Source organism: Maylandia zebra, linkage group LG17 (assembly GCF_041146795.1).
Source record: "Maylandia zebra isolate NMK-2024a linkage group LG17, Mzebra_GT3a, whole genome shotgun sequence".
Classification (NCBI taxonomy): domain Eukaryota; kingdom Metazoa; phylum Chordata; class Actinopteri; order Cichliformes; family Cichlidae; genus Maylandia; species Maylandia zebra.
The window spans coordinates 12,274,140-12,300,924 of NC_135183.1; the positions used below are offsets into that span (position 1 = coordinate 12,274,140).

The 26,785-nt window shown below is 40.3% G+C and overlaps 1 protein-coding gene across 1 annotated transcript in view; it reads left to right on the top strand.

The window, feature by feature from the left end:
- Positions 1–26,785, top strand: part of gmds (GDP-mannose 4,6-dehydratase) — a 205,686-nt gene that overhangs the window by 16,799 nt on the left and 162,102 nt on the right. Inside the window, exons 3-4 of the mRNA XM_004571763.3 lie at positions 3,194–3,281; positions 3,995–4,104. Of these exons, the coding sequence (XP_004571820.3) occupies positions 3,194–3,281; positions 3,995–4,104 (198 nt within the window). The remainder of the gene's footprint in view (positions 1–3,193; positions 3,282–3,994; positions 4,105–26,785) is intronic.

A 26,785-nucleotide genomic window follows, 5' to 3' on the forward strand; every position in this document is an offset into this window, starting at 1 on the left:
TTTTTTTGCGTCCACATTTTGGCAAATCCAACACTGAACCAGTTTCACGAAACTTAGCAAGCAGTTTGCTAACTGTAGCATGGGAGATGGGTGGTCTCGTAGGGTGTCTTGCATTGAAATCTGCTGCAATGACCCGGTTACTGTGTTCACCAGATATCAACACAATTTCGATCCGCTCCTCACGTGTTAACCTCTTCGACATGTCAATGGTTGTGAACAAAGAGAAACTTGTAAATAACTCATGAAAGGATAAAGTTACGTTGAAACCAAGCACACCATTGTTTTTCTTGTGACATTACCAATAAGTTTGATGTGTCACATGGCCCTCATCCTATTGAAAAAAACAAAAGCTCCAGGTTTGGGATGCTGATGTGGAAGGGTTGGAGGTGCTGTGAGGAGTGGCATTAAAGAGGAGTGCACAGGCAGGCAGGAAGTGCACAGTGAATAAAGGAAGTGAGGTCAGGGAACAGCGTCCCACTAATGGACTCCCCTTGGATCAGGTCCTGTTATCTTCCCTGAGCAGACCTTCCTCTAAGAATGTGGAGTACAGATCACAGATCACAGGCAGCGAAAAAACAAAACAAAATGTTGAGGTGGAGCCATTAAACATAATGCTATTATATCAATGTATGCAGTGAAACAGATTGTGGCAGTTCCAGTGATCTGTCAAAGATAAGAGCCAGTTTCCTTATTATTAGGCTTTGACTACTGGAACTAGAGAAATAGCTGGGAAACGTTAAAAAACTTTTACGGCAAATTGTAAATTACAGGCAAGTCCAATCTGTTTTGACTCTTTGTACCAGCGGGCATCCAGCAAAGATTCCACCGACAGGTCAGTGTTTAGTTCTAACAAATGTAAAAAGAAACCAAAGGCAACAGCAAGTCACACAGAAATCTGCAAAAATCTGTGATGCTTAGTGGAGGGGCCATCGCAATTTGTAAGGGTGTGGATGCCTTTGGGTCACTGAGAGATTAAAGACATGAAAATGATATCCAGGCATTTTTACTGAAGAACTTCAGTGAGTCAGGTGAAATTTAGGACTGATGCAGGAAGACAATGACTCAGCGCACACACGGACAGAATAACTGAAAATGGAAATCCCAGAAATACAAATGAATTGAATCTCTTTTGTTTGTAAAAGGAATGTACCAAAATTCCTCCTCATTGTTTTGGAAGTCTCACAAGCAGCTAGAGGAAGTGTCTGATGGAGGTCGCTGCAGCTAAAGGAAGTTCTAAGAACTCCTAAATTTAACTCTTTCCCGAATAGAGACGATATTTGATGACCTCCCCAGTACCCTTAATGAGTTTTGACTAGAGATGGCACGATACCACTTTTTTTATGTCCGATACCGATACCATAAATTTGGATATCTGCCGATACCGATATGAATCCGATATAGTGTTTTTTAATCAACAAAACTGTTTTCTTAAAATATCTTGCTGCATTTTGTATAAGTTCATACTCAAGTTTGAAACAACAACTACACTAAAGCTATTCTGTTATACCTGTATGTAAAAAAAAAAAAAAAAAAAAAAAAAAAAAAAAATAATAATAATAATAATAATATATATATTTCATAGTTCAGCAATACTGATCAATCTAATAAACTTAAACCTACACCATCCTCCCTATTCTGGTATTTTAAAGAGTACTTAGCGTAAATATTAAGCAACCTAACTAATAGGGTTCCAACTCCCAGCAACAACAAAAATAAATAAATAAAAAATAGGGAACCACCCCTCACGCTCCACCTCATGATGCTTAATTGACGTAATCAACCTTAATTTGATGCAGTGTGGGGAAAAAATGCACAGAAATAAATTATTTTTCAATATATTAAAATATTAAATAGATTCAACATCTTTCTTCAACAAAATTGCAGACTGCACAGATGGTACCTTCCCAAAGGAAAAAGTACTATAGCTTACTAGGGTATATATATTAGACTTAATAGTTACTATATACAGTAATGGACTTCTATTCATTTTACATCAAATTAAAACTTTGGGTGTCAGATAATTATTTATTAAAAGCTAGACATTTTAAATGAGAATAAGAAAGAAAACTATGTCTTTGTGCCCCCTTTTCCCTGTTAATGCCCTATCGGCCCCCCTGGCTAAACTTTGCTAGATCCGCCCCTGCACAGTTACCAGCGTCAGCTACGAAAAAAAAAGATCCTGGTGTAGAAAGTAATATTAAATACATTCTAACAACAGCTGATCAAGCTTAAACTTGCTGCTGTTGTTTATCCACTGGTTTCCTCTTTCTGGTGCAAAGTGGGCCAAAAACAAACCAGAGAGATGGACTCGCGACAGAAAAGCCGATCAGCTGATCATTAAGCAGTTTCATGATTGAAGTAGCAGCAAGAAGAGGCAGTCGCTCCATATATCGTTTGTTAAGCTTAACGCAGGAATGCTTTACAAACATTCAGAGATGGACTTACACACTTGCTTTACTTCTCTCGGGGATAACTTTGTCGGAGATGAAATGCCGGGTTGCTAGCGAAGCTCCACATGCTATCCAGACCACCGACAGGTCCCACATGCCACAGCCGCTCTATCACGTGATGCATACTGCTCCGACGTGCTAACGTTCTGAGGCGAGTTACGTTGTGTTGCAAGTTTTGTGAGGTGCTTTCGTGATATTTAATGGATCGGATTACATTTTTTATTTTTCTCCGATATCCGATCCAGTAATTTAGGTCAGTATCGGACCGATACGTAATATCGGATCGGTCCATCTCTAGTTTTGACACCTCAGTGTATATAATTAAAGATGTAGTTTGACTATATAGGCAGAGTTCACCTCTTGCCGACTTCTGCTGAACACACAGTGGTTTTACTGTAAGAGCAGGCCTCTTTTTTTATCAGCTGTGCAATTACTCATTGAAAACGAAATAAAATAATAATAATACAAATAATTCTGTTAGTGTGTTATTAGTTTAGTACGATTTGTTTGCCTTAATTAAAACTTGAATGGAGTAATCGTTGTAAGCAAACCTTTTTTTAAACTGCAGCATGCCTCAGAATATGTTTAGTCTGTATTTACCCATGTTGAAATCGTAATAACAATGACAAATTAACTGACATGAATGGTGTAAATTGTAGTTTAATTTTTTTGTGTGTGTTATGTTTTAAGACACTAGATTTTTTTTTTAAATTTAACAATTCTTCTTCCCCCTTTTCTCTCAGGTTCATGGTATTTTGCGGCGTTCCAGCTCCTTCAACACAGGTCGCATTGAGCATCTTTACCAAAATCCACAGACGCATACCGAGGGCAGTAAGTATCTCATTTATTTACGGAGGAAAAAAGAGTAACCAAATTAAAATATCAGCTGATATTTCCTATTATCCAATCTGTCACTACTGCCATTTATAGTAGCTGATGCATTTAAAAGGTAAAGAAGAGAGGGGAGAAACACCCTTTCATGTTATGTGTGATGATGTTGCACAGTTTGTCCACCGGAAGGCAATCTGCAACTTACCTGTTGGAGACACACATGTTTGGAAAGCCACAAACACAACTAGAGAGCATAAAGAAGTAAATAAATGTATAAAAAATGTCAGTGAAATCTGTTTATGACTTGTGTGTCTGAAAGGAGAAAAAAATAATGGCAGATATATTGGAATTTTGACTTTTAAAATTCAATTTTATGCATATAGCGCCAAATTACAACTCTCCCCAAGGTGCTTTTTATTAAGCAAGTGCTTGACAGTGGGGACAGCGGGAAGGAGAAACTCCCTTTTAACACCTGGCAGAACCAGGCTCAGGGAGCGACAGCCATCTGCTGTGACCGGTTGAGGATGAGGGGAAGGAGAAACACAATAATATATTTTTTTTGTTGGTCTTGATCCTGATATTAGGACTTAGACTTCCATTGGTCATCAGGAGTGAATACATGAAGGAGCAACAAGTGTGATTTTTATTTATTTATTTATTTTCTTTTGGTGTTGAGATAAGAAAATGTGTTTTGCTGTCCCACTCTCTATCAGACTTGAAGTTGCATTATGGTGACCTGACTGACAGCACATGTCTGGTGAAGATCATAAGCCAGGTGAAGCCTACAGAGATCTACAACCTGGGTGCTCAGAGTCACGTCAAGGTAGTGTGATCCCAAAGTCACAACACTCGTGGTTCTTTAGTTTGTGCAGTGTACTTTCAAATCAAAGCTCTATCCCAAATCCCATATTAACACGCTACAGTATTTGAAAAGCTACTTTCAGCTGCTCCTTTGTCACTGTGGATCATGGCTGTATGTTTTAAATTGCTTATACAACCCCAGAGAGGATTTGTGACTCGGACTGGAATTGAATCAGTAACCTTTCGCTTACCAAGCAAATGTGTAAAAAAACGACACTGTGGAGCCACGCAGTAATGCTGCATACCACATCATTTGTATTTAATACGTCAAAATGATAATTAAGAGTTAGTGCACACATTTAGTACCACTGGGTAACACGCTACTATGTCTGAGGGAGCACTGCATCTTGTAAGCAGTGGCTACATATTTCTATCAAAGTGCAATGCAGTGGTGTCACAAATGAGACATTACTGGACTGGATCTTACTTCAAAAACTAAAAGGAAATATTCAAATCTATAATTTCATTTTATAACTCTGTCATTTTTAACATGTTAGTCTCTAGTAGTGTCATCTCAAACAAGATTGTTTCCTTGGTAACACACAATCTCAGGAAGTCTTCAAAGATACCTAGTTCTTTTTTATTTACACAAAAGTATCCTGAACAAAGGGAACCATAGTGAGTAGGTAGTACGCAGTTGTGAGATTTTGGATGGAGTAAGAGTGCTTTTCCTATAAACATTCTTAATCGTCTTCCCATTCCCTGGAACCACTGCTCATGGATTTGCTTTGAAGAAGGATATAGGAAAAAAAAAACCTGATAAAGAGACTTGATAACAATGAATTTGCATTCCAGCAGCACTCTAATGATGGTGAACCTTCAAACCATGATGTTAGACCAGATAAGTATGAATAAAGTTAGTTACAAAGTAGATTTGGTTTCTCTTTTGTGGCATTATAATAAAAGTATTCCAGTGAAATCTGACAATGTTAGATTCTGGTTTCATTGGTCTGTAATCCTAAACAAAGTACAGATGCTTTATCATATGAAAAGAGTTTTGAGTTATAAATATCACCAATATAATGGGTTACTGACAACTTTCAAGACATTTGGCTTAGTCTGCGTAGTCTTGCTGACACTGATAAATGAATATCAGAGATGATACAGTCGACCCCTACATATTCCCGGTTCAGTATTTGCGGATCTTTCTGTGGAACCGAACTCCAAATTATTCATGGGAAATGTGCTTATTCATGGTTTTTTGTTTTTTTTTCGGTAGAGCATATCCAAAATATTCGCTAATTATTTTCACTTTTGTGACTAATTTTATTAATTTTCAAATATTAATATTAATGTAAAAACAGCAAAATTGCAATAAAAAGTCTTTTTTTTTCTTAAATAATGTTCACCAAACAATGTGCAAATTCCAAACACAAAGCTCCTGGGAAAATTCAAATAGGCCGTAAGCGTTTTAGAGGTAGTCTCAAGTATTGGCAGATTTCAGCTATTCCTGGGGGGGTTGTGGTCCATAACCCCCATGAATACTGGGTGTCAACTGTATTCTTCTGCCTCTAGGCAAAGGAGCTTGCAAAGAAAAACGTCTGGACTTCTTTAAGTTACTTGAAGACGTTTCACCTCTCATCCGAGAAGCTTCTTCAGTTCTAAGGTCAAATGGTGGAGAGTCCCAGATATAAACCTAGTGGGAGTAACCCCCCACAGAGGGACAAAAGGACCCCCTGATGATCCTCTAATCGCCTGAGCCAAGGTGTGAAACTGGGTGTGGGTCCCAATCAGCCAGAGTTTCGGGTGAGTTCATTGTGAAACCTGGCCCCACCTTATCATGCAAATTCCTGAGATCAGATGGCCCAGGATGTGAGTGGGCATTAAGGCGTCTGGGAAGGGATCTCAAAACTGGATTATAGATGGCAGAGAGTTGGTGTCGTAAACCACCGCCTCTGTTCCTTCTGGAAGAAGCTCCGAACCTGTAGGTAACGATAAAAATCTTCCCTGCCGATCTCGTAAATCTGACACGTCCTCAAAATTTATCAGCTCCCCATGCTTCACTATCTTACAGATTGCAGTGATTCCATGCCTGGACCACTCCCTGAATTTATGGTCTAACAATGCTGGAAGGAAGCGTGGGAGATACGCTGGCCATCCCAGCAACCCTATTTCCCTATTAAGACCAAATATTTTAATCACATCTGCCCATATTTTCAGGGAAAAACTTACACATAAATTTTGCATCTGATATGCCTGTGGTAAACTCTCAAGAGACCCCAGAACAGACTGTATTGGGAAATCCATCAAAGAAAGCTCAATGTCCTTCCATTTTGCCTCAAACTTAGAGTTACACCAGCACACTAGAGGTCTGATCTGGGCTGCCAGATAGTAATCCTCAAAGCACGGTAGAGCCATGCCCCACCGCTCACCAGGCAGCTGCATTGTTGCATATTTCACTCTTGGCCTTTTATTTCCCCATATGAATCTTGAGCAATGCATATCCCACTCCCTAAATTGTTTTGCTGGAACCTCCACTGGAAGCGCTGCAAACAAATATAGCAGCTTTGGGAGGATATTTATCTTTATTGCTCTAACTCTGCTGCCCAGATCGAGGTGGAGCAGACCCCACCTCTCCAGATCTTCATATATCTTCTTGTTCACCCGATTATAATTAACTTCATAGAACAATGCAAGGTCTTTTGTCAGCAGGATCCCCAAATACTCCATTTGAGATTGATGCCATCCGAATCTATATCCTGCTACCAATTGTCTTGAGGGGTTAAAAAAAAATGTCAAGATTTGAGTTTTTTGAATTTTTAGTCTATAACCAGATAGTCTGCCATATTCTTCCAGTATTTCCATAAGCAGAGGAATTCCCTCTTCCGGGTTTCCTAGCGCTACCAGCACGTCGTCTGCATACAAGCAAATTTTATTTTCCACATTCCCCGTTCTAACCCCCGCCAATCGAGTCTCTTCCCTGATGCATTGAGCCAACGGTTCAATGAAAAGGTTAAAGAGCAGTGGGCTCAACGGGCAGCCCTGCCTACAGCCAGGTTGTAGTGTTATCCGATTTGAGAGGCTTCCATTAACTTTGATCCTCGCTGTTGGAGTCATTCTTATACAGGGAGTGCAGAATTATTAGGCAAATGAGTATTTTGTCCACATCATCCTCTTCATGCATGTTGTCTTACTCCAAGCTGTATAGGCTCGAAAGCCTACTACCAATTAAGCATATTAGGTGATGTGCATCTCTGTAATGAGAAGGGGTGTGGTCTAATGACATCAACAACCTATATCAGGTGTGCATAATTATTAGGCAACGTCCTTTCCTTTGGCAAAATGGGTCAAAAGAAGGACTTGACAGGCTCAGAAAAGTCAAAAACAGTGAGATATCTTGCAGAGGGATGCAGCAGTCTCAAAATTGCAAAGCTTCTGAAGCGTGATCATCGAACAATCAAGCGTTTCATTCAAAATAGTCAACAGGGTCGCAAGAAGCGTGTGGAAAAACCAAGGCGCAAAATAACTGCCCATGAACTGAGAAAAGTCAAGCGTGCAGCTGCCAAGATGCCACTTGCCACCAGTTTGGCCATATTTCAGAGCTGCAACATCACTGGAGTGCCCGAAAGCACAAGGTGTGCAATACTCAGAGACATGGCCAAGGTAAGAAAGGCTGAAAGATGACCACCACTGAACAAGACACACAAGCTGAAACGTCAAGACTGGGCCAAGAAATATCTCAAGACTGGTTTTTCTAAGGTTTTATGGACTGATGACATGAGAGTGAGTCTTGATGGGCCAGATGGATGGGCCCGTGGCTGGATTGATAAAGGGCAGAGAGCTCCAGTCCGACTCAGACGCCAGCAAGGTGGAGGTGGAGTACTGGTTTGGGCTGGTATCATCAAAGATGAGCTTGTGGGGCCTTTTCGGGTTGAGGATGGAGTCAAGCTCAACTCCCAGTCCTACTGCCAGTTTCTGGAAGACACCTTCTTCAAGCAGTGGTACAGGAAGAAGTCTGCATCCTTCAAGAAAAACATGATTTTCATGCAGGACAATGCTCCATCACACGCGTCCAAGTACTCCACAGTGTGGCTGGCAAGAAAGGGTATAAAAGAAGAAAAACTAATGACATGGCCTCCTTGTTCACCTGATCTGAACCCCATTGAGAACCTGTGGTCCATCATCAAATGTAAGATTTCCAAGGAGGGAAAACAGTACACCTCTCTGAACAGTGTCTGGGAGGCTGTGGTTGCTGCTGCACGCAATGTTGATGGTGAACAGATCAAAACACTGACAGAATCCATGGATGGCAGGCTTTTGAGTGTCCTTGCAAAGAAAGGTGGCTATATTGGTCGCTGATTTGTTTTTGTTTTGTTTTTGAATGTCAGAATGTATATTTGTGAATGTGGAGATGTTATATTGGTGTCACTGGTAAAAATAAATAATTGAAATGGGTATATATTTGTTTTTTGTTAAGTTGCCTAATAATTATGCACAGTAATAGTCACCTGCACACACAGATATCCCCCTAAAATAGCTAAAACTAAAAACAAACTAAAAACTACTTCCAAAAACATTCAGCTTTGATATTAATGAGTTTTTTGGGTTCATTGAGAACATGGTTGTTGTTCAATAATAAAATTATTCCTCAAAAATACAACTTGCCTAATAATTCTGCACTCCCTGTACATTGAATAAACTTGTCACCAGTGTTGGTCAAGTTACTTGAAAAAAGTAATCAGTAACTAATTACTGATTACTTCCCCCAAAAAGTAATCCCGTTACTTTACTGATTACTTATTTTCAAAAGTAATTAATTACTTAGTTACTTAGTTACTTTTTAAAAACACGATTTACAACCTGAAGAGGTGATAAAGCGATAGATCTTTCAGCCCAATTCTACTTTTTCTGCATAATCCATCATACAAAATGTAATCAAATGGAAAAGTCCCTTTTTAAAACTTGTTTTATTAGTTTTAATCTTTTAACTTTATGCATCAAGCAAAAATTTAATTATATGCAACATTCTCTGACTGGAAGAAATTTGTTTAATATTTAAACCTATTTTCTACACATTCCAGCACATAAAATAAAATATTTTTTGTGTTTACACTCACTCTTTCAAATAGATGCAAGTAAAACACAGCAGAAAATAAATAAAGTCAAAGACTCAGCGGTCCTGTTGCTCTATTTTCACCTGTAAAGCAGGACTGCGGTAGGCGGAGGTTTACCCTGGTGCAGGTGTGCCGCGGTCAGTTGAAGAATCCGCGAGTTTCTCTGTGAGTTTCCCATTACGTCGTAGCGCACTCGGTGCTTGCTTGGAAGTTTAGGGGTTTTTTTCGCTGTAAAAAGACGTTTTCTTCCCACGCACAGCAAACACTAATGTTTTTGTCACTTTTTATGGAATCAAACTTAAAGTAAGGTCAGTACTTCCACGCTTTAAACGCTGCACGCTCATATTCTCTCCCACAATCGATATGTGATTCATTGTTGATCTGCACACAGCTGTTGTCACGAACGTCGCACTCGCTTACGTCACTGTCATGAGACATTCTTGCAAAAAAAAATCACGGTTTTAGTAACGCAGTAACGCAGCGTTCCTACGGCAAAGTAACTGTAATCTAATTACCGATTTTGTAATAGTAATCCCTTACTTTACTCGTTACTTGAAAAAGGTAATCAGATTACAGTAACACGTTACAAGTAACGCGTTACTGCCCATCTCTGCTTGTCTGTTACCAATGAAGCCAGTTTGATCCTCCTCTATCAGCGTGGGCATCAATGTACTCAATCTCCTAGCCAAAATAGTTTATAGTCTATATTTAACACGCTAATAGGTCTATAACCTCTGGGGTCAGTTTTATCCTTCCCTGCTTTTGGTATGACAGAGATATACGCCTCCCGCCACGATGGTGGGAGCGCCCCCCCACTCAGAGTGTAATTAAAAGAGGCCTTTAGTAGCGAGATTAAGGGTTCCCTCATCTGCCTATACCACTCTGGTGGAAATCCATCACATCCTGGGGCTTTAAAAGAGTTTTGAGATCCCAATGTTAATCTCTTCTGCTGATATTTCTCTAATGAGTTTTTCATTCTGCTGCTTACCTATAAATGGTAGATCTAGGTTGGATAAGAAATTCTGAATCTTATGGTCATCTGCTTTATCCGGTTGTGTGTATAGCTCAGCGTAATATTCTTCAAATGCTCTCTGAATTTCTTCGAGTTTATTAGTTATCTTTTTTTTTTTTAATTTCGAACTTTATGAATAGTGTTCTCCTGTTGTTGCCTCCTGAGTCTCCATGATAATAGCCTAGCAGCTTTGGGTCCTGCCTCATACCACCGTTGTCTATTATATTTTAATTTTTTTTCAATTTCCTCACTTAAAATTTTGTGGATCCCCTGTTTAACCGGCCTCATCTGCTCCAATACCTGGGGGCACCTTGTAACGGTGTGCAGTTGTTCCAATTTTTCCAAATTTTCCTGCAAATCTGACAGCTTTTTTGCTCTCACCTTCTTTAGGACTGCACATTTTGCAATAATTTTACCCCTAAGGTATGCCTTAGCCGCATCCCATAAAATCGTAGGATTAACTGTTTCATTGTCATTGAGTTCTAAATATGTTTTTAACTCCTGTCCCATTTCTCTTTTAAACGAGTCATTATTTAACAGACCTGTGTTAAGCCTCCATAAGGTGTTTTTGGGGCTAACTTTAAACCCAATCTTCATAGTCAGTCCTGAATGATCAGATAAATCTCTCTGTCCTATTATACAATCCTTCACTCTGGGAGATCTTTACTAAAAGTAAAGAAATAATCAATCCTCGAGTACATATCATGTCTCACTGAATAAAATGTAAATTTGCGTTCATTTTTGTGTAAATATCTCCATATATCTATAAGCCCTCTAATTTAGTTCCCCTCTGGTCTCGGCTAGTTGTATCCCATTTTGGATGGAGAAGTAAATTGAAATCTCCTGCACATATACATGTACCAACACTTTCTGTGGCAATAAGACTGAATATCTCCTTAAAGAACCCTGTACTACTACCAGGGGGTGCATATATATTACACAGCGTGACGTCTTCCTGTTCCATTTTCCCTTTCACCAACACAAATCTTCCCACTTTATCTTTATGTTCTCCAGTAAACTCAAAACCAACCTTGTTCGGTATCAGAATGGCCACTCCTCTTTTTTTGCCAGATCTATGTGAGGCATAATAAATATTTTTGAATCCCATTCTCTTCCACTTCTCATGTTCTTCCTTTGATATTCTGTTTCTTGTAAAAAAAACATGTGAGTCACCTGCATCGGACCCTCACCACTCCATGATCAAAGGGGGATCGACGTGCCATATTCCATCATGGCCAGGGGAGGAGGCCATCCAACCATATATCCCCCTGTATTGAACAGCAGCCCGGTGCACCCGTTGTTCCGTTGGTCTTATGTTCGTCTTAACAGTGAAACAGGGCCGGTGGGGCACAGGTGTTACTCCTCCGTACCGACGTCCTCCGTGCGCTGGAAAACCTTCAGCTTTTCCCGTGCGCTCCCGCGTAGATCAGCTGTATTCCCGGCGCGTCGCGGCCCAACCACGCTCGTCGGTAGCATACTGCTGATCATCTCCGCCGTAATGCCTTTGGGCTTTCTTGTGGCCACCGGTCCCACCGTTTATCCGCGTCTTCTTAGATCCGCCGCAGCTTCCTCCGAGCTATTGTATAAGACCATTCCTGAGTCAAAATGAACCCGCATTTTAGCAAGCGGGGTCTGGAACCGGGTGGCGTTTTCTTTAAGTACTTTTTTAACCGGGCCATACTCTTTTCTCTTCATTTGTATGTTTTCGGCATAGTCGTGATCAAAGAAAATCCGTTTCTCCTTTATATATACAGGCTTCTTCCATGCAGCGCGTAGGATTTGTTCTTTAATATTGAACTTTAAGAAGCGCACCACCGTTGATCGAGGGGGCGCCCCCGGCGGCGGCTGCACTCCCAGCACCCGGTGAGCTCTCTCTATCCCTAGGTTCTTCTCGCTGCCCAAGTCCACGCCGTCCCCCAACTCCAATATCATCATGCTTTCCACATACCTTAGCATGGAGGTGCCTTCTATGTTCTCAGGGATGCCATATATCCGTATGTTATTACGGCGTGAGCGCCCCTCCAAATCCGTAACCTTCTCTTGGAGCTGCCTCTGGTTATCCAGCAGCTGAACAATGGCATCCCTCACTCCAATGTCCCATTTCTCCTTCCCTACCATGTTTCTTTCCATTTCTTCCAGACGTTTCCCCACCTCCTCCATCCTGCTTGTGGCGGCGGTAACCTGTTGATTTATCTCATGTGTTAACTCGCTCATTTGGGCTTTCATGTCCTCTTTCAAACTTGTTCTCACGAGTGATAGCTCCTTCTTCATCTCTGCCTTAAGGTCTTGCATGCCCTCTGCCACTACTTCACTCACCACCTGTCTGAGGGGGCCTAGTGCTGATGTTGTGGCCTCCGCCGCCATCTTCTCGCCCTCTTGCTCAGAGTGTGTTTCATTTGTCTTACTCTCAAGCCGCGTTTCTAAGCTTCGGCCTGGGGCTCGTCCCTTCTTATTTTTATCTCCGCTCATTATTCTTGAGGGGAAAGTCGCTTTTAATGGACTATATTCTTGAATTGCGGATTATTTTAGCTATCGATGCAGGAGCTCCTGTTTATGCTGCTACTCTCACCACCATGACACCGGAAGTCCCAAAGTAATCTTTTTAACACTAAATCTTAGACAAGCGTTGCTTACTAGTGACATTTTCAGGTTGATGTTTTCATTACATGGATAGATCAACAAGCTACCCAAACTCTCAGCTCATGTTTTGTCTGTCACCTACTTGGATTTTTTCCTACCAATAAATGGGTAATGACTTATCATGTTCTTTGTCTGTTTGTATTTTTCAAGACTGTTTTAAATTCAGTTCTTCTGCAAATAGTTACTGTGTCTGCATATGGTCAGGAGTGACTGCTGCTGGAAATAGTTAACAGCAGATGATGTTAAAAAGAGACTTAGTTCTGGGAAGTGAGCTGTTCATTTGCTGGAGCTGGTGGGACAGGAAGTAATGTTTTCTTGGATGGGTCAGTCTGTGCCACAATGTCCCTTTTGTCTCGGAGCTCCACGGTGATCCCAGGAGATCTCACCCCCACCCCCATCCCCCTCTGCCCTTCCACATTGGGATCTGACACACAGTCTCCAGGCAGGACTGATCCTCCTTCATCATCATGGGTTTGATGGGATATAGAGCCAAGAGCTTAGTCAGATCACAGATAGCCGGTAATAACCAATGTCTCATGTGACTGCGTGGGAGATTACGTTTCAGTTATAGCAATCCGCCCTCTGTTCAACTTATTTTGAATGCAGTCCTTGAATTTCTTATTAAAGCTGAAAGAGTCCAGTCAGACGGCAGATCTCTTGGGTGTACGACTATATTTGTTTTTCTGATTTTCACTATGATGGTTTCATTTTTTTTAAGTAAATAATGAAAAAATAATAATAAATAATGAAACTGGAGGTTAAAGCTTTAATGATCGTTTGGCCACTTGTGGACAGAAGATGCTCAAAAACACAAATGTTTACCTTATAAAGTTGTGGTCAGTGGTCAACCCAGAGGAGAGTAGCATTATCGTTTGGGAGTTGTAAGTCTGGCCACTAAAATTAAGGTATAAAATTTACTCTTTTTTTTGTTTTAGATCGAATTTAATTGCAAACAATCAACAAAAGATGTTTCAGCTGTTTGCTGTTTTTTGCTGATTCCAGCTTACTTCTAGTTCTGAGACAACGATAAAGTAAAACAGACTAATAAGCCACATGGAACTGAGGAAATTCTTTGTAGGTTTGTAACTGTGTCTCATTTTATTATTAAAAATTTGTTGACTGGCCGAGACAACAGTTTCCTGACGTTCCGGTATTTGTACAAAGTAAGTGAGGCCTGAATGAATGACTGACACAAAGGAAAAGAAGAGAAGGGGAGAGTGAGAATGATGACTTGTCTATCCACATTCTTTGCGGTTAGAGGCTGTGACTGTCCTCCCATCGCCCACATGGTTAGATCACCATAATGCCACACACATTTTCAGCAACAGAACATCCATGTATATGAATGGGGTGAGGGTCCGCGCTGTTTATTTATTTCCACACCAATAAAACCAGCCTGGGAACCTCCTCGACCACATGCTACACGCTCCCAACAGCTGAGCGTACTAGATTACTGGCAGTAGTGGTGTGGAGTCTGCCCTGCCACGGAGGAAAAGATCTCTCATACTGACCACTTACTCAGTGTGTCTCTCTTGCTTCCCACTAGCCCTTCTGCCTTCATGAGACTCATCCAGGCAGCTTAATTTGTAGTATGGGATGTGTGGGTGCTGGTTTCCGCTGCAGAGAGTCATCAGTGAGAACAGAGTCGAGGCTATTTTCTAATGCTGCAGGGGTGGAGGTGCACAGGGAAAAGTCAACCGGCACTGGAGGGCCTAAGGCAGCCAGCTGCAATATCAAAAGATCAGCATGCAAACAAAGCAGAAGGGACCTTCTTTGACTCCGACTGATCAGTTTGATCTTTGTGCTTAGGCTTCTTTCCTAAAGTAATATTTCAAATATGTTTTCACCGCCTGCAGGAAAGATGGCCAAAGAATTTGTAAAAAGAGCTTGTAAAAACAATATTCTTAGTGTCAGCCTGTGGTGGATTGTTTATTACACAACTCCACACTAATAAAATATCCTCTGGTTATGGAGCATTGCCAAGTAACATCTTCAAGCTGTATTTGATCCTCGAAGAGCAGAATTAGTAGAGTACCTTACTATTTGAAAAGGAATGGGAGATATGCATAGCTACACTCAAGTACAGCTGAATACATCAGTTCCTTCTGGAAATTGTGATTTCTACACAGTATTTGCCAACTCTAAATATTAACACCATAATCAAATTCAGAATCATGGTTATGAACCTCAGGGCCCAAGAGTTTATATTGTCAACACAACTTTGGGTCTTTTTCGCCAACTGTGTTATCATTTAACAATGTTAATATTCTTGGTGTAAAAGTTTCATTTATAGAGTTGGCATGTTAGCATGTTAAACAGACTGTACATAAAAAAGACGGGTAAAAACATAACCATGACAACCATGGTGGTGTCAATTGGTTTGTGAACTGTCATGTTAAAGCTTTAACATATTAGCTTTCCTCAGGTCTGACATGTTAAAACACCAAAGTCACAAATTGGAACAAACTAAACGAGACAGCGCTAAGCCAAGGGGGCGCGCGTTCTAACAGGTAAAATTACGTTTTGCTTTTTGTTTGTTTGTTTGTATTTTTCCACACCCAGCAAAGTCTGGTGGATTTGAGGAAGCTGTGACGGTAGCTATAGTCCTTCACCAGAAAACGAGCTTTCTGATACCGACCTAAGTGCCCAAAACAAGTTAACCCAACTTGACTAAATTTTTATTTGGCTACAGCAAATTTGGCATCTAACACATTAACATTCCATTTAGCTTCTGTGTTAGAACCATGCTATGGTTTCCTGCTTTGTACTTACCGCAGAAGAATTGAACAGTGAAGGGATGGGACTGTGGACTGCAGAGTACTGGGACATGATTGCCACGGTTCTAGTAGGATGCTAGTAGTAAGCAACTTCAGTTTTTAATAGCTTTTAATAATAATAATAATAATGGATTGCATTTATATAGCGCTTTTCGAGACCCTCAAAGCACTTTACAATTCCACTATTCATTCACTCTCACATTCACACACTGGTGGAGGCAAGCTACAGTAGCCAGAGCTGTCCTGGGGCAGACTGACAGAAGCGAGGCTGCCATATCGCGCCATCGGCCCCTCTGGCCATCACCAGTAGGCGGTAGGTGAAGTGTCTTGCCCAAGGACACAACGACCGAGACTGTCCAAGCCGGGGCTCGAACTGGCAACTTTCCGATTACAAGACGAACTGCCAACTCTTGAGCCACGATCGCTTTATTTTACACCTCAAAGTCGACACAAATCTCAATGACCTATGCCAGCTGTCACAGGTCAAGAGGCAGGCTAAACCCTGGACAGGTTCGCAGCCAGGGCCAGTGCAAACACAGACAGCCTTTCACACTTACATTCACACCTACAGCCAATTTAGAATCACCAGCTAACTTAACACGCATGTCTGTGGAATGTGGGAGGAAGCCAGAGTAGCTGAAGAGAAGCAACCATCACTCCATCTGTTTTCTTATTATTTATCCAACTAGGATCAAAGGTTGTTAGAATTTGGCAGGAGATGGAATATACCTTGGACAGGCTGCTGTCTAGTGTGATCAAACAAGATTTAGATACCAGAAAAACTGAACAAGTATATAAGAATAAAAACAAAAAACAGTAGCCATGGTTGATGAATTATTCATCTTTGTGACAATAAGTACTGAAACATTTGTAGTACGGAAACATACTCGTGAAATGTGCATTAACAACGAACTGAAATGGGGAAGTGCTCACACTAATCTGTTCTGCATCTGAGTAGTTCGGTATGATCCCATTGTGTTCTCCCACTGAAGCGCTTCACAGGAAGGGCACGAACAAAACCCCTTAACTCTGCTCTCTGTGCGAGGTTTCCCACCTGCAGCTGTCACAGCAGACACACAGGGAGATGGGCTGAATTATTAACACACCTCAGTCATGACAGGGGAAAATGACATGACGGGAAGAATAGGGGATGAAGAGAAGATGGAAAGAGTTTGGGGAGGTGAGAGAGTGTATACAGTGAAGCATAAGGTTTTGTTTTTGACGGCTTTTGAAGACATAAGTGCAGATTGCGCTCTGGAGACAAACTTCCTCCATGTATATCCTTTATTATCCATATCTGAATTCCATCCTCAGAAAGAATTACCATCATCCCATTATCTTCTTGCAGCTCACTCCATCTCTCCATTACCCTTTGGTCTCTCCCCCATCCGGGTTTGCAGAGGCTCCCACGCCAGAGACACACAGGATTTAACACGCCTGTTTCCCCACAAAGCGCTGCACTGTTTGTTCGGTGTGTTGATGCGTTTATAGGCCTAAAGTGGCTATTGTGCAGCCTGCCAGCAGTTTACTCTCAGGCAGTAATACCACTACTTACTACAGTCTGTGGGCTTGTTATGCAATTTGTTTAACTGGTAAGTAATGTGATGCGGTTGTTTTGACTCCTTGTGTATCATCCAGCAGCGTTTGTGGGTAGTGGATGTTACATTGTTTGGAGCTACAATTTCCTGTGTTATTGGCCCTCTTGACTGTTGGGGATCTATGTTGTCCTCACGTGCCAATTCTGCTCCAAAAAAGCCTAACCTAGCTTTGCAGTGAAAGCCCTTCGTTTCCAAATTTGGTGGTGAGTTTTGTATTTTAGATGAACTGAAGCAATCATGCTCCTTTTGGGGTTGAAATTATTCATCTGAGGATAATAAAACTCTCTTTAAAAACCTATTAGATTGTCAACAATGCATTGTCATGAGGCTTAAAATTCATTAGATGTTAATCTTTTTTTTTTTTTTTTTTTTTTTTTTTTTTTTAACTAAACGACATCAGCAAATTCCAAGACTTTGCTGCTCCTTACGGCGACTAAACTGCTTATAAACAAGAAATGATTCTCATGCAGTTATGAACAGTTAGAATTACTCTACGAAATGTTAATATTTTTTCTCGTGGTATTAAATTTAAAGTGGTCTTCTTCTACTTATTGTAGTTACTCCTCTTACTGTATTCTTCCTATTATTATTACCCGATAGCTAATTCCAAAACACAACTGTTCTTTAAGAACAGTTTGGTGGAACAGTGAGGACACACTGGGATTTATACAACTGAGCAAATAATACCCAGTGTTGCAAAAAGGTAAAACCATCTGTTTACATTTGTTTTGGAGAAACATGACTGTCATTTTGACTGCTTCTAAGGCAAAATGTGTATTTTAAGGGCACCTAATACTTTTTCAGACCATATTTTTTATTTTGGGAAGCAACTAACATATTGTTGAATTATCACAGTTCAAAATAATCCTTTTTTTGGCACTGGCTTTAAACCACCTTACTTCTGATTGGCTGCCCCTCAGAAATAAGGATGTTTTAAAGCAGGTGGGTGGAGCTTCTGTGCTTAGAGACCGAGCAGTAAGTCTAAGATGGACTATCCATCATATCATGCAGAACCTTTGTCTGTCACCCAGCATTTGGAGCGTAATGAAGCCTGAACGTTTGACTCTTGTACACTGTATTTCTACAAACCCTGTCGGCATGTTTAATATGAGCACTGACTGCTGTAACACAATAGAGAATAAGTAAACTCGTAATTAGTTCACTTTACAACCCTTTATATTACAGAATTTGCTGCTCGTTTGTAGGCTTTTTATACATGAGCGTGAAACACAAGTTCTGCATCTGTTTAATGTCCCGAGTCCATACAAAGCATAGGAGAAAACAGTCATTCAGAGGACAGTGACTATCATTTCGTAAACTCTGTGAATGATGAGCGGTCTTGCCTTGGTAATAGCCCACTGGCTGGGTTTGCTCACTCTCTGATTGGTGTTTACATTAACACCGTCCAATCAGCCCTCAGTGGCACGCTTGCAGTGGTGTGTGTATCTCACTGGGATCAAGGCTCGCCTGGAACCAAATTAGCGCATTCCCCGCTCAAGTGTGTGTTTTCTGTCTCAAAGGACTCATTAGCTGCGTGTGTGCGGTTTGCGAGTATTTAAGGTGCCGTGCTTTCCATTGTTTTAAAATTGCGTTTCAGCATCAGAATACTGGCAGTTTTGGCCAAATGGAGATGGAGTGTAATCTCCGTGCCCACATTTTCTCATGCCCGCCACCTGTTGAATGAGGAAAAGCAGGACCGCGTTGCGTTGGTGGCCTGGTAGTCAGCGGTCAGAATAGCTCCCCGAATGGACCGATTCCTGTTTTTAAAGGTTAGGCCTTCATGCGAGGCAGGCTGCCTGGCCTAGATGGTTTTAAAAAGTGAACTTTAGCTTAAGAATAGATGCTTCTGTGCCAAGAGAAACAAGTCTGCACTTTCCTCGTTCAGAGTCAGGGAATGTTTTGTGGTTGTTCCTTGTGGGTCAGATTTGTTGCTCCACTCATGACTCAGGCCTTTTTTTTCTTTCTTTTTTTCTGTTTTCCAGCACAGTTGTAACACATGGAAACACGCATTTCGGGAAAAGATAGAAGGAAGGAGAGAGCAGGAAAGTGGGGAGGGAGGGGGAAGCTTTTTGAGGTTAGTTAAGAAGTAAAGTAAATACACTCAGTCAATAAATGGTATCATAAAGCTAAATGTGATTTCATCTAAGTCTAATCTTAAATCAAGGCCCAAATATTTCACATCAACTGTGCAGTTCGTTCGACAAGCAGAAGCCAAACTCTGGAGATGTAGTTTCTCGTGTGATTTATAGGTGGCAGTAGAGAGCTGCTGTGGACGATTCCCCTGGTAGTTTGTGTCAGGGTTGTAGCACACAAACAGAAGGTGTGCAGAAGTAAGCCACATTCTGCACCAGTGGGCTTCTGCATCCAAAGTAATCTCCAAAGTCATTTTTCACATTACAATTTTATTTTTATTTTTTTTTTGTAACAAAAAACCCCCATAATTAAATAAAGGGAAAAAAAAATAACAGAATTGATCCATTAATTTATTTATTCAGTGGGAATTTTTTTTTTAAAAGTCACAGTTTTCTAAGCTGGACTTTAATTTACATTGTTGTTGATAATTTGTTAATGAAATCAATGTGGGGAAAAACAGTTCTGTCTTATGTAATCATTTGGATAATTTGTCAGTTCAAATGAAACTAAATATATTTTTAATTTTATATTCATAAGACAAAACAAGCTGTTGAAAAATACTGAGGCTATTTTGGGTATTTTCCCACCAATTTCTAGAGTAATTGATAAGTTGATTGATCTAACACTGAAAATTCAATAAGAACCTTCATTTTAATTTGTTACAATAAATAAATTGAATAGAAATATTTTATACTTAAGAGTAATCTAGTTTCTGAAGAATTGAGAAACAAAAACAAAAAACTGGTAATTAATGTTGATGTTTGGTCATTAGGTATTATTTTTATATGGGGAATTTGAAAAACTTGACTAAACCATAAAGAATAGGTCATTATAGCCACATAATAATGATGAACAATCTCCTTGGATCCACAATTCACAAAATGCACGCACATAAAAAATTTTTGAATTGGTTTTAAGTTTTAATATTACTCGAAGCTGTCATAGGACGTTGCCCCCTGCAGGTTCGTGTGGGTCATTACAGGTGGTCTACAGGTAAGCAAATTCGATAGCAAGTTTAGGCTTCTCTGGGTTTGTTGGTGTCCAATTTTCATTGAGATGAATCAAGAAAAAAAAGACGCCAATAAATCAAGTGAGGAAAAACAAAAGACAGGAAAGGGATCAAACCAGGTACAATGTTGACAATGGAGAAATACTATTCTACATAACTGCCAGATTAATGCTGTAATACTGTTTTCCTGAACAGCTCCATCATGCCTGGATCCTTTCCTCCTCTAACATTCTTCCTTCCATTTTTTTAGTTCTTTGACGAGTGATTGACAATAGCCCGTAGCATGTTTGTTGTTACGATACGATGCCAATACCACAATGAACACACAAAGCAGGGCTCGTTTGTTTAATGAGTTTGGTGTAGTTGGTAAGAGAAGATGGCCGAGGAGAAAAGATGGTAACCAGGGATTACGCTAAATATTTATTAAACTCATCAATCTTCCTGTTGCTGTTGCTATGTCCTCCAGGGACACATTTGGCATTAATGGCAGTAAGCTTCATAGCTTCATACTGGATATTCTGTAATGATTTATCTGAAGCTGTGCTGGTTGTTTGTAGCAGCGAACAAAGAAGTCATACCTGAGAAGAGTGCTCATCTAATTCCAGGTAATCTGCTTTTGTGAGGATTTATTGCTGCACGAAAAGCTACCCCCCCCCCCCCCCCCCCCCCATAATTAGACCCAGCCTACAATTAGAGGCTTAGAGTTTGTGGTATGTAGCTTATTATTACAGCTATAAATAGCTTAATGCAAATCTAAATATTTACTCATATAGAAAGGGTAGGTTTGACCCAACAAGTCTTGTTTTGTGTGTTTGCTCTGTGCCTATTCTCCTGTGTAATAAAGTTGTTATTTGATTAGTTAAGTAAATGATCAGTTCATCAGAGTCAGCAGATTTTAAAACGGAACAGCTCAATAAATAAACAGATTGTTTTAATATTTCAGCTAATGCACAAGTTATCGTATGTTTGCTGAAAAAAAATGTGAAGAGTCTTTTACAATGCAGTTATAGAGAGCTAGTTAAGTTGGTAACTACAGTAGCCTCAGGGAGAACGCTGCTTCTCTTAAACTACCGCACATTTGGACAAAAAAATGGAAAAGTTACTAAACTATTAAGATAAAAATATTGAGAGCCTCCAAGTAGGGCTGTTCGATATAACGATATATGACGATAGATGACGATATAAAAACGTCTATCGTTTCATTTTACGCTATAGTTTGTTTCGTGGTGTCGCAAAATAAACTGTTTATAGCAATATTTTTTCATCGTTTTGATGGTCACTGTAGTGGCTATATTAATTTCTTAAAGTTCTCTCTTTATCTTATATTTAATATAACCACACTACAGACAGACAAGCGCCTGTTTTTATGCGTTGTGGTTAGCAACAACGACGGTAACACCATCGCGTGTCCGCTTGTTTATGTTCCACATAAACCTTTCACAATAAAGCTCAAGATCCTGTTGAGACTTTTCAAAATAAACTGAATCATGTGAAAGAGCAGGTTATTCACGGATGAGAAGTAAAAAAGAGCCGCCAGGTGCTAAAAAATAAACCTTAGACTCAAACGTTAGAACAGGCTTTTCCCCGCAGCACGCTGTGTAAGAAATACTCACAAAGAAAACGGCGGCTGTTACAACTTATGTCTAAAAATGTATAGTTTCATGCATCGGTTAAAACACTCGACTCCAGCTACACGACGCCCAGCTGGAAACACTTCACGCAAGTCGAGCTGCCCGAGATTCACAGAATTTACAGAAAATGTTACATTTTTGTGATTTATATCGTTATCGGACGATAGAATTCTTATATCGGGATATGAGATTTTGGTCATATCGCACAGCCCTACCTCCAAGGCATTTTCTTTTCATATAAGACTAAAATGCTTTTATTCTCAAAATATGGTTATATTTGAACTAAAGGAGGTGGATGGCTAAATTTGAACTTCTACAGCGCTGGCAAAGCAAGTCACAAAAAAAAAAGCTGAGTAATATTTTTTGCCTATAATTATTGGCACCACTCAGAATCATTGGTATATTAATTTTTTTCAGTAATGTAACGCACCGTTGTTATATTTCTGTAGGAGACTGAAAAGTAAAGGATTTGTGTGAGAGTGTGTTTATGGGGGGCATTGTTGGAGGGGCTTTGGGAAGGTTTGGGAACCACTGTGCGTTCCCACTCATTTCTCTTCAATCAATTTCAATATCAAACTTTTTTTACTGAATCAAATTACACACAACGAAAATAATACATGAAACAAACTCGATACAATAATAATTATTCTGTTCTATTAATGTGCTCTTTTAAAAACATTTATTCTAGAATGAACAAACAAACCAACAAAAAACTTTCATAGGCCAAAGGAGGTCATCATAGACCTTTTTTCACACCTGAAAACAGCTTATTTGGTTTTCATTTGCATAAATGTCAGCACATTTGCAATAATCGTTACGAGTTTCTTTTTTTTATATCTCTGCTATGCTTTGTCAGGATTTGGTTTGAGTATTAACTTTGTGGCTTCTTCTGGGGTTTCATGCTCCATGTGCAGCAATAATATCGAGGGCGCAGCACCCAGAAATAACAGATTTCCAGTTTAAGTTGCAGATAAGGTAGACTCGAATCACATGGAGCTGTTTGCTATGCAAATAGGTGTTGGTTTAAGTTTGTATTGCCGTGTCTGTGATTAAAAAACAAACAAACAAACAAACACGTGCGAAACTAGTATAACAACTTGAGTTTACACAAAGAGCGCAGAGACACACAGCTCAGTTGACAGAGAGATTTGGTTTTATTGGTATCTTTCTCTAGTGTGCATACATAGTGGTAGAATTATAGTGTGTGTACAAAGGGATTTCAATGAGCAGACTCACTGACTCGAAGCAGTAAGGCTTAGCAAAGGGGGGAAAAAAGTCTGTTTCAGCTTGTTTGTTTCAAAAGCGGCTGTCAAACAGCAGCTAGGCTTTATTATTTTTTCATTATGAAAATTAGTCTTAATATCTTCTTCTGTCATCAGTGCAGCCTCGTAATTACACTATATCCCCAAACACCCACACTGGCTGTGACACACAGTGAGAAGATGCAGCTCGCTCAATCCTTCCATAAGTGACATAAGCTCATTACTCACAGTAAACATTGTTGCTAATCTGCGAACACAAGTCCCGACTGCTGCTGCCCACTCTGTGCTGCATGATCACACCCTAATAGATACAACACACGCACACACACAAAAACACACACTTCCTCTGCTAATTGCATGTTTGTGTAATTCTGCCGTGTGTTTGGAGTTTCTCTTCCCAGCGTGTCCTGCAATTGTAATTGTGCCACTGCAGACTGTACAGAAGCTGATGTTTCAAGTACTTCTAGGGATAAAAGGCAGGCGCTCCTAGAAGAAGAAGAAAAAAAAATGGCGGCGTAATTGCTGTATCATAACCTGTAAATTTGCTTTTTAAGTGTGTCATGATCTGTAATTGTTCCAAAAGACACTGTTCCCTTTATTAGTTTTGTCTAAGAATGTGTTTGGGTGTTCTCTATGGTTCCCCGTGTACAAATATGCGTCTGTTGTGCAATTTGAGGATTGCAATGTATTTACAAAAGCCCGCTGTAATGAGCTATGATCTCACATGTTTGGATCACACTGTGGACCGTGGAACAAAAACAAGAAGAGGAGAGGCAGGGTTTGAAATGAGTGCAGATGTAATAAGTAGGCGAGAAGTTACAACATTAGATGTTAATCTATACGAGTGTAATTGTTTTACTCTCTTGTTGACGTGCTGAAAGTCTTATTGTACAGCATGATTTTTTTTATTTTTTTTTTACATTTCAGTACCTGTGTTGTGTGTTGGGTGCTGTCTTTGCCTGCGTGTTTTAATTGAAGCTTTAAATCACACTGTCAAACCTTAATGAAGGGTTGGGCTTCTCTTAACGTGTTCCCATCAACTAAACAAACAGGCCTTTATTCTCAGAGAGAGTAAAATGTTCAAGCACAGTAAACAGTCACTCAGCAGACAATAACAGATGTATAAGCTTTGAGAGATGAACAAAATCTTTTGTTTGTTTTTCACGTGTCATTCTTTAGTGAGTTACAGTAACTTTCTGGAACATTAGGAAATTCTTTTAATACTTGTCAAGTTTTAGAGGTTAACAGCTTGTAAGCTAGCAAACTGTTAAACGGGCACATCATGAGAAGGCTGTGGCTTCAGGAGGTAGAGCAGCCCTCTGCTGATCGGGAGGTTGGTTCGATTCCTGGCTTCTTCAGTCTGCATACCAAAGTGTCCTGGGGATCTGATGCATGCATCAGAGTGTAAATTTTAGAAAGAAAGCACTTTAGACACAGAAAAGAGTGCTTATGTGTGATTGAGACATGTTGTGTTACTCAAGTAGAAAAGGACCGTCTAAAAACCAGTCCATTCTTCAGTTGAAAGGTGAGAGGATTAAAGTGCAATGCTTCGATTAATATAACTGCGCGTACAAATTCAATCAAACTGATCAGATGCTATAGTGCTATATATGCTATATTGCTACAGTCTTGCTTTTTAGTAGTTTTTCTGCATATGTGGCGAAGCTTTGACATGATGGGTTCCTAGCAGGTGTGAAGCAGCTTTACCTGAGTATTCATGCAAAAAATAAATTGGAACTACATCAGAATGATGGAGTATTGAAACAAAAAAGAGCCAGACCAACAGAACAGGCTGTGTTTATCTTTACAGCAAATTTCGATGCAGTTTTAGTCTAAATTTAGGCATCTAAAACGGGGCGATCGTGGCTCAAGAGTTGGGAGTTTGCCTTGTAATCGGAAACCGGTTCGAGCTCCGGCTTGCATAGTCTCAGTCGTTGTGTCCTTGGGCAAGACACTTCACCCGTTGCCTACTGGTGGTGGTCAGAGGGCCCGGTGGCGCCAGTGTCCGGCAGCCTCGCCTCTGTCAGTGCGCCCCAGGGCAGCTGTGGCTACAATGTAGCTTGCATTCACCAGTGTGTGAATGTGTGTGTGAATGGGTGGATGACTGGTTGTGTAAAGCGCTTTGGGGCCCTTAGGGACTAGTAAAGCGCTATATAAATACAGGACATTTTAAATTATAACACATTAAATACGTTTGGAAGATTACTTCCAAACTACTCTATACAGATTAGTTCTGATTGGGTCCCAGATTGTTGTCTTCTCATTTTTAGTTATTGGCTCAGGACACTGTAGTTCTTCCACACCACAGTGAGGATATATCTCGATGGGTCTGGCTTAGTTTTGGGGGATTGTCCTGTTATAATATAAGGGCATGCACTAAACTGTTGCCAATTCACAAATACTGTGTGTGAATCCTGAGCTGAGTGTACGAACACACACGGCCCATCGACTGGCACATTCTGTCGAGCACTTTGGTGCTGCCAGACATGTGAGTGGCAAATAGAAAAAAGATCATTAATCAAACTATCAGCCCTGGTTCATTGTTTCTCTCGGCCTTACTGTTTGCTTTAGATTTTTCCGTCTTTGACACAGTGGAAAATGTAGAAAAGTGTCTCTGAATCTTAAAAGTATATGGGAAGGAAAGCAAAATGGGTTATTTTCACACACTCTGAACAATGTTATAGACGTAAATACGCTTCAGAAGTTGCCCATAAATGCTTCAGTGTCTCGTTTCAATCCATTTAGCCTGTTGAATCATGGTCTCACACACACTTGAGCGTCTATTCAGAGTTACTTGCCCTCACAAAAGGAAAGAATTGTGAGAAATTAGTTTCCGTCACTGCCTCCTTTTGTCACCCAGTGTTCCTAAGAAGCTCATTCCTTGCTGCTCCTTGCCTTCAGGCTGCTGTAGGATAAGATCAAGATTACTCTCCTTTATAATCATCATTAGCGCTGGTAAATGTCTGACAGTGTGAGAATCGGCGCGATAAATGTTCTTCATGATTGCTGATTGTCGCTGAATAGAATCGCGTTTGGTTTTTCCACAACGCCATCAATCAGGCACGCTGGCGTCCGACGGGGCAGGTTAGGCCGACGGACAGACGGGGTGACGCAGATGTGTTCTGGGGTAACTGTTGACTTGTTACTTCTCAGCCTCGTCTCCCGGAGCGCAGAGAGGGTTCTGTAATTGTTTTTGTTTCAGTCCAAGCTGGTTTCATCATTATCACATAAATCAGCTAACGGTGGTGTAATCATTTATCATAAAGAGAAACTACACTGAGGTTATCTGTTGGGCTCCAGCCAACGCTCATTTTAAAATTAATTATTCTCTTGAATGTTTTTATCTGAACCAGCGCAAAACTTGGATTTTAGTGTTTATATGTTCTGATAGTGGGGAAAAAAATCTAAATAAATCCTATGTTAAATTAATATAAGGATACGTTTTGTTGCTCTTGAATTGTTACCAAGACACATTCGTCAGGATCCATGCCTGTGAGCTGATGATACATCTGTGACCGATGAATTTT